The sequence below is a fragment of the Neovison vison genome, chromosome 3 (assembly GCF_020171115.1).
Source record: "Neovison vison isolate M4711 chromosome 3, ASM_NN_V1, whole genome shotgun sequence".
NCBI classification, from domain to species: domain Eukaryota; kingdom Metazoa; phylum Chordata; class Mammalia; order Carnivora; family Mustelidae; genus Neogale; species Neogale vison.
Genome location: NC_058093.1, coordinates 228,579,494 through 228,593,290, shown reverse-complemented (window position 1 = coordinate 228,593,290; position 13,797 = coordinate 228,579,494). Strand labels below are relative to the sequence as shown.

Sequence of the window (13,797 nt, the reverse complement as noted above, 5' to 3'; positions counted from 1 at the left end):
GCTCAGTGGGTTAAAGCCTCTGCCTTTGGCTTGGGTCGTGATCCCAGTGTTCTGGGATTGAGCCCTGCATTGGGCTCTCTGCTCGGTGGGGAGCCTGCTTCCTCCTCTCTCTCTGCCTGCCTCTCTGCCTACTCTCTGTCAAATAAATAAAATCTTTAAAAAAAAAAGCACACAGGGCTAGTGGCTCCCATACTGGTCAGCGAAGATCTAGCACAAGAGGGAGAAGCTTGTCCAAGTAGACAAATCGGAGACCTGAGCTCCAGGATGAGGCATGGCCCCCGGTGTGGCTACCCAACTTTATGTTTTTGGCCCACTTGTCTACCAAATGCAAGGGAGGGAGGGATTCTTCCCAGCTCTGAAATCCCAAGACTATAATTTCTTTTTATAGATTAAGTCTCTAACCATAATGCAGGGGGTTGGATTCTGGATGGAGAATGTGTGTTTTAAGACCATCTAAACCCATCTGAGTTGTTGACAGCTGTATCCTGGCTGGATACATGAGGGAAATACCAGGGGTTCTCTCAAGTTTCTTCTATTTCTGATGGTGTCGGTACTCTGTCTTTGGAGGTCTTGAGGGTGGGTCGTGAATTCTCCCCTTAGGTCTCCGAGATCTGAGCCGGTGGTTACCTTGAAGACCTTCTTGGCCCAGGTCCTGAAAGCCTCTTCTTGCCCACAGAGCTCATCCCCTTCCCTCATCTTCAGGATTCTCTCTCCTCCCAGCTCCTCCAAGAGGGTGTCCACGGCATGTCCAAAGGCGCAGAAGTGAGGGTAAGCCCGGGAGCCAAGGCCAAACACAGAGAACCTGCCAAGGAGACAACAAAAGGTCTGTGTTAGGGGACCGTGGGGCGTGAGAGGGTATCTGGTATCATGGACACTGTGTCCCCCTCCCCAAATTCATATGTTGAAATCCTAACCCCCCAATTGTGGTTGTATTTGGAGATGGCACCTTTAAGGTGGTACCTGAGGTTAAATGGTGTCATAAGGTTGGGCCCTAGTCCAATAGGACCAGTGTGCTTAGAAGAAGCGGAAGAGATGCTGATAGCACTCTCTCACTCTGACGGTGGAGAAAAGAGAGGCCATGTGAGGGCATAGCAAGATGGTGGCCATCTGCAAGCCAGGAAAAGAGGCCTCCCCAGAAACCAATCCTACTGGCACCTTGATCTTGGATTGCCAGCCTCTAGAACTGCGAGAAAATAAGTATCTGTTGTTGAAGCCATATACTCTGGAATTTTGGTTATGGCAGCCTGAGCAGACTGAGACATTTGGTTATCTCTAGAAGGACTGTGTTTAGCCCATGGTGATCAGATGTCCCTAAGCCCACCTGGGGAAGGCCATTTTAAAATCTGGGAGCCCCTGGGGCCTCTTCTTATCTCCTTCTAGTTCTCTGTTAGCTGCAACGGTCTTCAGGAGAAAATTCCCAGTGGTCCTAAGGAGGATGAATTAGGGATAGTGATAACCCAGAACCATTGGTTTACTTCCCATGCATCCCTTTCTAAGCCAGAGAAATTAGTCTACTTTTTTGGGAAGGCTTGAATTCTATCATGGACACAACCAGATGAGTTTTAAGTACAAAGGTATCGAAAATCATAATACAGCAGTCCTCAGGGTCCTATATTAGTGAGGAGATCAGAAGGACTTGTCATTAACACATCAAATGTTGTATGTTAACAAACTGGAATTAAAAACAAAAACTTAAAAAGAACCCCTCACATCAAACGTTGGTGGGTAAACAGGTTCTTCTAAAAGGGGATGAAAGGTTTATCAATATGCGGCTCCACCTCTCGGGATGTCTATGAAATTCATTTGCGTTGTTAGGGCGCCTGGGTGGCTCAGTGGGTTAAAGCCTCTGCCTTTGGCTCAGGTCATGATTCTGGGGTCCTAGGATCGAGCTCCACATCGGGATCTCTGCTCGGTGGGGAGCCTGCTTCCTCCTCCCTCTCTGCCTGCCTCTCTGCCTACTGGTGATCTCTGTCAAATAAATAAATAAAAATCTTAAAAAAAAAAAAAAAGAAATTCATTTGTGTTGCAAACCCTCTTCGTCTAGATACTACCAAGAAGGTGAGTGTTTGAATCAGTGGGGGTCCGGTTAATGAGATTTTTCCTCTCTGTTAAGGTGGGCTGCCTTGACTTGAGTATGAGAAGGGAAGGGCTGTGTCTCAGATAGCCACTCTTGCTAGTTTGCTGTCCTAGAGACACTTTATGTCACACTTACAGGGCTCGGTCCTGGCTGTGGGTCTGGACCTCACCGGGACCGGAGCGACATGTTGGTAAGTGGGACAGGAACACCGCACCCCACTTTTTTCCCGGGCTGGAGTTTTCTGCTGCAGACTATCATCTCGGACAAGCCCAGATGTGGGGCTCTGTAAGTTATTTCACGGCGGCTCTGGGTCTGAATCTCTTTGTTTAGGATGAAGGGGTCAATTTGGCTAAAGACTGAAATGGGGCATGCAGGGAAGGAGGAGGGGAAGCTGGGAAGGGACTCCCATTCTCTCTGTCATTGGAGAACGCACTTGAGATGGGTCCAGGCATCTCACAGAACAAGCGAGGGTTAGCAGAGGCTAACATCCGGGAAGGAGCACTTTTGCCCCAAGCCATGCCCCTTAGCTTCAGCCCAGCAGGGATCAGAAATTCCTAGCATCAGTCATGACTTGTGGTTACGGCACTTGTTCCTCGAACATGCAATATTTATGTTCATGGGATCTGCCATACCAACTTCCAGTGATACTATTGTTTCCTTATTACTGCTGTTTAACTTGCTTTTAATTTGTACTCACTAGCTTATCAAACCCACCTGTGTTCACTAACAGATGGCTCAGGCGATTCATTCATTAGTATATTTCCTGGTACACCTGAAGACCTGCAGCCCAGTTACTTCCTAGGCTCACGTTTCCACCATGATCTTCCTATTGTAACTTCCTATTGTAAACCTCCAAACCAGGAACTAGCAAACTGCTTATATATGGGGCCAGAGAGTAAATATTTTTAGGTTTCTAGGCCAAGAAGCAAAATTGAAGCTGTCATGTAGATACTTACGTAACAGACAGAAAACAAATTCCTGCACATTTTTATTGACAATAAAAATTAAAAAAGCATTTTTATTACACTTACTAAGGATCATGTTTTAGTACTATGTTTACTTATGAGGATCTATCCTCACTTTTGGATAGGGGGGTAGGGGGATAGGGGGATGAGAATCCCCTCTCATTTTTGAGGGGGAGGGATAGCGTTTTGCTTCATTGGGATTCAACGGTAATGTTTCCTATCATTGAGTGAGTTGCAAATGTTCCACTAGAAAAACCATTCCCAGATCATGGGTTGTGGAAGAGTCCACAATGGCCAGGCTGAAGGCACCTGCGGGCTGCAGCCTGCCAATGCCTGCCCTGCCGTGATAGATTTAATATGGGAAAAGTGGGTCTGGCCGTCAAAGTACAAAATCGATGTTCAATGTCAAAACTAAAACAATGCACTGATGTCAAACCCTGTGGAATGAATAACACCAAGGGTGAACCCTTGTATAAATTATGCATTTTGTGTACTCATGATGTGTTGCTGTAGTTTCACCCATTGTACCAATGTACTACTCGGGATGGAGATGGTAGTGGTGGGGGAGTGTTTTTGTTGGCAGCTGGGAAGGGAGCACAAGAGAAATCGCTATATCTTCCTCTCAGTTTTGCTGGGAACCTAAAGCTGCTCTAAAAAAAATAAAATCTATTAAAAAGGGCACTGTTACAGACAAAGAGCTGATATCCACGATCTATAAAGAACTCGTCAAACTCAACACATACAAAATAGATAATCATGTCAAAAAATGGGCAGAAGACATGAACAGACACTTCTCCAAAGAAGACATACAAATGGCTAACAGACACATGAAAAAATATTCATCATTAGCCATCAGGGAGATTCAAATCAAAACCACATTGAGATTCCACCTTACACCAGTTAGAATGGCCAGAATTAAGAAGACAGTAAACAAGTGTTGGAAAGGATGTGGAGGAAGGGGAACCCTCTTACACTGTTGGTGGGGATGCAAGTTGGTGCAGTCACTCTGGAAAACAATGTAGAGATTCCTTAAGAAATTAAAAATAGAGCTACCCTATGATCCTACAATTGCACTACTGGGTATTTACTCCAAAGATACAGATGTACTGAAAAGAAGGGCCATATGTACCCCAATGTTCTTAGCAGCAATGGCCACGATTGTCAAACTGTGGAAAGAGCCAAGATGCCCTTCAACAGATGAATGGATAAAGAAGATGTGGTCCATACATACAATGGAGTATTATGCCTCCATCAGAAAGGATGAATACCCAACTTTTGTATCAGCATGGACGGGACTGGAGGGGATTATGCTGTGTTAACTAACATCGGCAAAACCAAGGACGTGACATCCAGTTTTCTTTCTCGTCGAACTGAATTCACAACTGTTGAAATACAAAATATCTGTCTGTGTCCTACCTAAAATGACCTCTTGGTATGTGACCCCTGTACTTTGGTAAACATGGGGTTGGGTCCACGTTTTTTGCATCTGACCGCACATTAGAGTCACTTGGGAAACTAAGAAAGTAAAAGGCAATACTTGGGCCCAATTCTAGATGAACTACATCAGACTCTCTGAAAATGGGGCTTGGTGATTGGTATATTGCAAGCATCTCCAGATGATTTTGATGTTGTGCAGGGTTGAGAGCCACTGGCACATGGCAGGGGTGACTCCAGAAGCTTCTATCAGGTGTAAAACATATCACCGGGAAGTGTAGCTCATTGAGTAATTTCTAGGGACTAACAACCTTCAGCACACAGGATGATAGGCTGAGATTTGGGCGATGGAGCTCTGAGAGTGTGTTTAGGAAGAGGTGATAGGAGAGCCCAGCTAGTGTGCTTAAACAGGTCAGGAGGAGTCACTAGACAATGACAATACAGCTGGTTATTCAAGAGAAGGTTGGAAATAGAAGGGAGACCCCCTAACAAAGAGCTCACTTTGCAACTGAATCCAGCTCACCAAGATGTCTTCCCTGATGCCCTCAATCCTTGCTCACCTCACGTTTGCCAGGGGTCCAGCACTTTCGAAGTTGTCTCTGAGGTCTGGCCCGTCACCCGACGATTTATGGGAGTCAGAATACGAGGAAACGCTATTGAATCGGACCTTGTAGCTCCTGCCAAAACAGAAGAGATCCTGTGAGTCCTGACTTGGAACCCCTTATTGAGGTAGACACCCCAAAGGATCTTCAAATGACCAGTCCTGTTTCTAGGACTTTCTTTCTCGCATGTTGAGACCATAAGTCATCATCATCATCTTCTTCTTCTTCTTTTTTTTTTTTTTTTTGAGACCATAAGTCTTCTATGGACTCTTCCAGAAAGGATCATCTTACCTTCATCCACCATGACGATAGCTAGTCATCTGCACATGATACCACTTGTATTTAAAAGGTTTCTGACCCCACTCAACTCAGGAATCTTGAGAGCAAGATGGTCAAAATGATTTAAAGGGGAAAAAAAACTCACAAATAGAACAGACCATCCCCTAACCATTATACCACACTTCTTGGCTTGCCAAATTGTGATGAGCACACAAACCCTTCCGGGATGCTGCTAAAGGGCAGATTCTGATTCAGTGGATCTGGGCAGGGTGTGTGTGAGGTTCTGCATTTCTAAGAAGTACCCAAGAGATGCCAATGTTACCAGTCCCCAGACCTCAGTCTGAGTAGCCAGAAGCCAAGTCAGTCTGAGCCAGTCAGCTAAGAGCTAACTTGTGCTGCCTGCTATGGTAGCTCTGGGTATTTACTGAAACATGAAGTTCAGTGGATTCAAAAGAAACACAGGTAAGTATTCTGTTCCTCGCTTGTACTAGTCACGTGTTGAGCGTTCAGGAGCCACATGTGGCTAGTGGACGCCATATTGGATAGTACAGTTGTAGAACAGGTACACCACCCTAGAAAGTTTTCCTGGATTGTGCCAGACAACACTCATTCAATGCTCTCTCTCATCAAGTTATGGACCTTGGACGTTTCAAGGAGCTGTCACATTTCCCATTTCAAGGAAATGTGGAAAACGTTCTAGCACTGAGACATGGCATGAAAAGAGATTGAATCTTTTATTAAACTCTTCTGAAGGGGATTGAAGGGGAAGGAAGATGTCACTGGGATGCAGACCTCAGCATGAGAGGCTCGGGAGCCTTGAGACTTCAAAGAAAGATCCAGTCTCCCTGTTCTCCTCCAAATTGGGACGTATTGTTTTCAGGCAAAGAAAAACAACAACAACAAACAAAACATAAAACAAAACAAAATCCCGAGACCAGAAAAAAAACAACCCCCCCAACAAAAGCCCAACACCCAAACCAAAACAAAACGATACCCCGCAAACAAATCCGAGTGCAAAAGACAAAAAAAGACACTGCGTGTTCTGGCAGGCAGGGCTTCTGAGCTGGACGTTCTTCAAAGTTTTCGTTCCAGCATCAGGAAAGTTCTAAATATATGTAAGTGTATTTTCTGCCCTAAAATAGTCTCACATTGAGTCATTTCTGCAAATAAGTCATGCAACATATCAGGGGGTGGCTGTGTTGTTAGTGTGGGAGGGATGGTTAATGCTTGTGGGTTAAAAATAACGGCACATGTATTTGTATGAGGTTTGAGGTTTTTCCAACCGCTTTCCTCTTTGTTTTTATCCTTTGATCCTCTCAGCCACTCCCAGAGATGGCTGGGGCAGAGATGGTTTCTCCCCATTTGGCAGATGAGAAAGACTGAGGCCCAGAGAGGTCAAATGCCTTGCTCAAGGTTGCATGGTGAGTTAGTGGTACAGCCTGGGTTAGGACTCAGGTCTCCATGAGATGCAGTTGTGGCCTTGGATGCTTGGGCATTGGGCACCCCCCCCCCCACATGCATACACGAACACAGGGCACACACGCCCACGTCCACAGAACACACACACTCTACCTCTGCTGGCTGTCACGGGCTGCAGCCAGACCACGGACTCCTGGGTCACCTTGGGGGAGGGGAGGCCCTTTACGGGGAAAGAAATGCAAGGTTTCCGGGTACCTAGAGGGGAGAACAGATGGTGCCCTCTCTCTCCCTGAAGGAGGGGTGAGGGGGAGCCTGTGATGGTCACCTGGAAAGGGGAGGGGCAGGGAGAGCAAGGACAAAGATGGCTAAGCAGGAGGGACGCAGCTATCCCTTGGGAATGGAACGTATGTGAGCTCGGCAACAGGTACTTTGCTAAGGAGAAAACCAGGAGAGGTTTTCTGTGGACCAGGGTCTCTAAACACCAGTCAGCTAAGGCATTTGCTCTGCTCTGTGCTGGAGGAGACGCCGTATTGGGCTCCTTGAAAGAGAGCTCGGCACGCACATGCTTTATGTTCTCTGCTTTATGCGGGACTTACGGCTTTGCAAGGGTACTCGTGATGACAGGCCACCTTATGAAATCTCTTTAGAACCCAACCCTGCATTGGGACGCAATTTCACCACGAACATCTTTTGGCTACGGTTTTTTGTTGTTGTTGTTTTCTTTTTGTTTTTTTGTTTGTTTGCCTTAGGAGGTATCTCATCTTCGGAACTCAACCTCTATACTAGCTAGAACTCCACCAGGAGCATCCCATAGAACAATTCTGGGGAAAGAAACTCATTTTCGCTGATTTCAAATGTATGTTTCCAAAGTGGAGAGATAATAAGAACCAGTGTCTACACTTACGGGGTTCTGAGTTTTCAAAAGATGCCCACATCTATTTCCTCCCTCGGTTCTTACAAGTTAAGAAGTTAAGGCAGGTATAACAAGTCCTACTTGATGGAAAAAGAAACTGAGGCATGGGGCAGTAAAGTCACCCAAGGAGCCAGAACATGAGCCCCTAGTGAGCCCCAGACACCCACCAGCTAACATTGCTCACAAGGGGACCTTAAGTAACAAAAACCAGCCCGCACTCAAATGTGAACCCCAGATGCCAAAAGACAATCTTCAGTTACCTCCCCCCCAAGTATGTGACGTGACCCTGGAGGGTCATTCACTTACTTCCTTTCCTCGTGCACAGAGTTGGGGTGCCTCATTTCCATCAAAGCGCAGCCGAATTTCTGGAAGCCAAAAGAGATGACTGAAACATGGAGTGGGACTTAGAAACCCGGAATAGGGTTGGGCGTCTGGGGTCCTGGCTGACACATCAGGCACATGCCTGAAGCCTCTGGAGGCCAGGATGCTAGGGACAATCAAGGGTTCGGGCTGGGCAGCTGTGTCTTCCACGTGTGTGGGTACACGTGGAAGGACACACTGATGAAGCGACTCCAGGTGTGGACCCGCTACCCCCAGCACACAAATCCCCACTGTGGCTTTCTCTTTATAAAAATACCATCCCCACTTCTCTTATCTGGAGCAGGGGATGTCAAAGTCCTGACTGGGGTATTTATTCCAAAGCAGCACAGCTCACTCAGGAGAGAGCATTTTCACTGAGGATTGACTCATCAGTAGACATCATGGGACTGAGATCTTGGAATTGTCCAATCTTTGTGGAACTTGGATCCAAATAGAAGTCATGGGATTTTGAGGCTCTGGGAGGATTTCCAAACTGGCAGGTGTACCTTCTGCCCTTCCTCCCCACCCCCACCCCAATGGAGAACATGCTAGAACAGGTGAAAGGTAATCTTACCTCCCCATTTTCAGGGGGGTCTCCATTGCCAAAAGTGCTGGTAACCACAAGGACGAGAGTTTCATGTTCCAGATGTACAATGTCATATTCTTCCATGGACATCACCTAGGTGGGTGAGGATGAAGGAAGGGGGGAGAGGAAGGGAGAACGTGACAAGGAGAAGAGGTAAGAGAGAACAAAAAGTGATGGGGGAAGGAGAAGAGAGACAGGGGAAAAAGACGAGTCATCTTGAACCATCTCCTTTGGAGGAAGAATCAAAAGTTCTGGGTGTCACTATTTCAATGGGCTCAAGTGGGTAGAACTAGAATATTTTTGGCAGTGTGGGGCCTTTCAATGGTCACAGTGGCCTGAAGGACCATAAAGAACCTGGGAGCGATGGTGGAAGGGGTTGGTTGCTAATAGAGAGAGATCTTGATTGAGATCTTTGGGCTTATACCTAACTGATCCTGGAATCTTCTTGACCACATTTAGACTGGGAATGGCCCAGCTGTCTCTGACCAGGTCTGCTTAAACTCCTTGCTAATCCTCCCTCCACCAGCATGGGACTTGGGCCAAATAAGTCTGAGATCCCTGTTGTAAGGAAGATTATTGCCCTATATCTTAGCATGTCTTGAGTAACGTTTCTCTAAGTAGGTTCTGGGGAAACCCAGTCCCCTGAAAGGCCCCTTGAAAATAAGTGAGCCATGAACAAACATGCTTATATTCTAATCCCTTTTCATTTGGAGATTAGAATACAGTAGACCTTGAACAACATGGGTTTGAACTGTGTGGGTCCACTTATACGTGCATTTTCCCCAATAAATACGGTACAGTACCAATGCATTTTCTCTTCCTTCTCGTTTTCTTAGTAACATTTTCTCTAGGTTCCTTCACTGTAAGAATAGAGTATATAATACATACAACATACAAAACAGGTGTTTATCAACTCTTTGTGTTATCATTAAGGCTTCTGGTCAGCAATAGACTATTTTAGTAGTTAAGTTTGGGGGGAGTCGAAAGATATATGCAGATTTTCAGCACCCCGACCCCCATGTTGTACAAGGGTCAACTGTATGGACTTGCTAATTGAAGGCTCTGAGATTGAACTGTTTTTAATGCAGAGCTTTCCAAACTCACCCCAGAAGGTTTTCTCATAAACCTTCTAAGATTTGGCTCTGAGATGGGGTTTCATTTTGTGATTCCTGGACTCTCCTGGAAGGACATGGGAAGACGGGCCTCAAAGTCCCCTGCAATTTATGCAAATATGCATGTGTATGCCGAAGGGCACCTCGAGATGCGCTTTCATTCATTCTCAAAGGTTCTTCTCTGTTGACCTCCCTCCTTCCCTTCCCAACTGTGTTCACCATGAAGGGCCAAGGAGCTGGCACTACCCCCTACCCACCTTGGCATCAAAGGCATGTTTGAAGATCTCGCACAAGGTTTTAGCATAGGCCTGCGACTTGCCCGTTTCTGTGGCATAAAGGATGGTCGCCTTGACCCTCTTGGCCATTGCTTGCCCCATGAGCTTGGCTGAGAACTTGACGGCTCTGGGGAGAAGAGGATGGAGAGGAAAATGGGAAATGTAGAAAGGAGGGAAGATGCTAGACTGGGGCTTTTGGGAAAGAACCATGATCCCTGAAAAGTAGTGGGAGAGAATTTACTCTCTTGATGTCTGATGGTTTCAGGGACACTAGAAGCCTGAGTCTAGCAACATATTGACCTCTTTATTAAACCCTCCAGAGCAACTAGTCATGAGCTAACACAGTTGGTTAGTTTTGTTAGTTTGTTGCTTGGTTGACCAATTCTAGTCTTGAGAACCTTGGTTTGCCAAGCATGGCCCCCATATATGATCCTTCATTCATTCATCAAATGTTTGTTGGGTGCTAACTCATGTATTGGGCAGAGTTATATGAGCTGAAAAATATGGACATGTAGCTATAATGAAGCTTTCATTCTAGTGTGTGTGTGTGTGTGTGTGTGTGTGCGAGAGAGAGAGAGAGAGAGAGAGAGAATAAATCACTAGGTATTGAGTTAGAAGGAATTTAGAGGTTTATAAATCCACAAAGGAAGGACTTAATCAGGCTGCATCTTCAGGGTCTTGCACAGAGCCTGATAGCTAACAGGCACTAAATAAATATCCATCAAAAGAGGAAATGAATTTTAAAGATGCTGTTCCTACCAAAGCCCTGGGGAGTTTGAATAGCAAGGCTGGGCTCTTTCCAGTTAAATGGAGAATTCAGTACCTGGGTTCTTTCCTTCCTGTTGATGAGGGCATAGGGGTGGCAGACAGGCAGAGGCTCAGGAAGGCCTGGGCTCACCTCCTGAGCCAGCATCCCTGGTCCAATGAGGATCCTTAGAGTAGGCAAATTGTTAATTACCCCCACCTGGGGATGATTGGTGGCAAATACATTTTTGAGAATCAGGGAAACCACCCACACTGCAGGAGGACCCTGAGCTCAGGGGGAGAAACAGAAAAGAATAAAAGGTGTCTGGAGGATTCCCTTTGAGTGATTGGAGCATAAAAAAGCATCTATAATTAACTACCATTGTTTCTATCCCACACTTAATAGTGCAATTAATGTTTTAGATTTCTTCCTCCTTTTTCTTCCTGAAACAGTTCAACTGAAGTGAAGCCAAAAGCTGCCCTCCCCAAGAATATCTGTGATTCTCTTGTTAGAGAAAGAATGGTTGCTGATGTGTTCTTGTGTGGCTGGAAGATGGGGATTAGGTGGAAGGAGAGAGAGGGGAGGAAGACAGAGGGAGAGAGATGGCATGAACCATGTTAATGGAGCCAGAACCTAGTTTTGGAGTCACCAGGGCCTGGCTTCTGGGGTTCATGGAATGGATGGCATCTGTAGGGATTGCACCCTGAGAGTGTTGGACCAGAGGGTGCTGATGGAAGAATCGCTCAATGCATGCCCAGATCCTCTGCCCAAAGGTTAACTCCAAACAGGGGTCTGTGCTGACGGAGTCCGTGGAGTTCACTTTCTTTAGGAGAAGGCTGGTCTCCCCATTGGATCATCTCAGTCACCCCCTACCTCATTAATCAGCGGGTCCCTTGGTTGGCCACACATTCTCCAGGAATTATTACTCTTTGGTGGCTTGGCCCATAACCTCTTTCCCTCCCTCCTTCGCTCAGTTAAGTCTCTTCATCTCATTCTTCAGCCCAATTGTCATCTCCTGAAGGAAGCCCTCTCTGACCTCCCAAACTCGGTTAGCTGTATACACGGCACCATGAATCAGCCCTCAATGGCACTTGCAATGTTTACTGTATTTGTGTGATTCTTGGAAAATGAAGGGCTGTGAGCTTTGACAGGAACAACATTGATCTGGCTCATCAGGCATCACTGGAGACCAGCACAATGCCTGGCACAAGGTGGACCCTCAGTATTCATTTCTTGGCCAAATGAATGAATGAATGAATGAATGAAGGAGTCATGTTAGAGTTCAGCCCTGGGCGAGAGCCCTCTTGAGTTGGCTCATCCCAGTTCCTCCCACTTCTGGGTTCAGTGACTTCCTGTTGGTAGCTTGAAATTGGTGATGGAGGAGTAGTTACACCATGGAAATTGGCAAATGTTACAAATCTACATCATCATTATTATTACTATCACTATTACTTGTTGTTTTTTGGAGAGCTGGCTTATCAATAGGCCACTGCCCTTCAGACAAGAATTTAGGACATGGAAGTGAGGAACGTGAGGTTGGGAAGGAGAAAAGTTGAAGCAACATCCATATCTCAGACCCTCAGGCAAAGAAGGCATGAGGGGGTCAGAGAAGATGGAGAAGCCACATCACATGAGGGGTCAGAGGCACAAGCATCTGCCGAGCCTCCTCTTTTGGGACTCTCTGAGTTTGGAGGCACTTCTATTCCCCACCCACTTGAGGTGACTTACTCTGCTAGTTTCTTGAAGCCGATGGCTCGCCGCTTTGTGGGAGTCCCATTGGTACCTTTCCAGACGTGGGTGTTCCAAGGCTCAGGCTGGGAAGAGAGGACCATGGTCAGTGCAGTGAGGAAGTCTAGTTCCCCTTAGGGGACATGCAGGACTTCCTGGGTGCTGGCGGTTGCCCATCTATGTGCAACCCTCAGTCCTTGAAGGGACTGATTCTGCTGCTAGTGTACATAGGGGTCTTTGTACAGAGTGGCTGGTCCAGTCTCCCTGCATTGTCCATCTAGACTTTCCACTCAGCCCTCAATCCTTCTCAAACACTCTCCAGAGGACCCCATTAATCTCTGAGCTAGATTTGTGCTGGCCAATATGGTAGCCATCAGCCACATTGGCCATGGTGCCCTTGAGTGCTCAAAGAGCAAGTCTGAAATCAGAAATGCTTGAAGCAGAACATGCATCTGAAATATTGAAGATTTAGCACCAAAGAGGCAGAGAGGGGCAGGACCTGGTATTCGAAGGAGGGTGTGAGCCGGTAGTTGAGCATCTCCTGGTGGAAGACTGGGGTGATGCTGCCAGACATGGGGGGCACAATCCACACCCAGTCAGCAGGGCAGCCCCCCCGGCAGCGGTATTCATTCTCCATGTGCTTAATGAAGGACTCAGTGGCTGAGTGGTGGTCAACGATGGTCACTTTGTCACTCTGTGGGAGGAGAGGGGACGGGGAGTCAGGAAGGAAAGGAAGCTGGGTTATTTCGGGACTCCCGTCCCCATCGAGCAGTGTTTCCCAGAGGGGGTCCCAGAGATGACATGAGGCCATGTGAAGTGATTCTCCACACGTCCCTCTCAGTGTGGAGAGTCTCCTTTTGGTGCTAACCCATTTTTAATGCCTCTCTTGACAATTTTCCTCTCTCCTTCCTCCCCTACCGCCATTTTTCACCAGAGAGAGGAACCTCAGGCAGCACTGAGCCAGAATTTAACAACTCTGTACTGTTTCCCATGTGTTTATTTGCTTATTAATTTATTTAATATTATATTACCTTCTATTTATGGCAACTGATACTGACCCTCCATTTACAGTGCTGATATAAAATCCTCTTAAGCATTTTTAAGTACTCAGGAGGAATTTATTAAAATTAAGACAGAAATTGTGGTGGAGGTGGGTGGATTGCCTATCTAGGTAACCTGCCCCCCAGGGCCTGTACTGGTTGGCTGGTCTGGATTTGAACCTTGTCTGAAGAGCGCTTTCCCTCTCTGGCCACAAACCCTCCCCTTTCTGCATCTTCCTTCCTCAATTCCTCATCCTGCTCA

At 46.6% G+C, this 13,797-nt stretch overlaps 1 protein-coding gene across 2 annotated transcripts in view; it reads right to left on the bottom strand.

Annotated features, from left to right (window-relative positions):
• NOS1 (nitric oxide synthase 1) overlaps positions 1 to 13,797 on the bottom strand; it is an 82,231-nt gene that overhangs the window by 22,397 nt on the left and 46,037 nt on the right. Inside the window, exons 11-18 of one of the 2 annotated variants that reach the window (XM_044244188.1) lie at positions 12,995 to 13,189; positions 12,496 to 12,581; positions 10,005 to 10,149; positions 8,624 to 8,728; positions 7,996 to 8,054; positions 6,930 to 7,031; positions 5,037 to 5,153; positions 628 to 802 (exon numbers count right to left, since the gene is read on the bottom strand). In XM_044244188.1, the coding sequence (XP_044100123.1) occupies positions 628 to 802; positions 5,037 to 5,153; positions 6,930 to 7,031; positions 7,996 to 8,054; positions 8,624 to 8,728; positions 10,005 to 10,149; positions 12,496 to 12,581; positions 12,995 to 13,189 (984 nt within the window). The remainder of the gene's footprint in view (positions 1 to 627; positions 803 to 5,036; positions 5,154 to 6,929; positions 7,032 to 7,995; positions 8,055 to 8,623; positions 8,729 to 10,004; positions 10,150 to 12,495; positions 12,582 to 12,994; positions 13,190 to 13,797) is intronic. The other variant, XM_044244187.1, reaches the window with a different exon arrangement.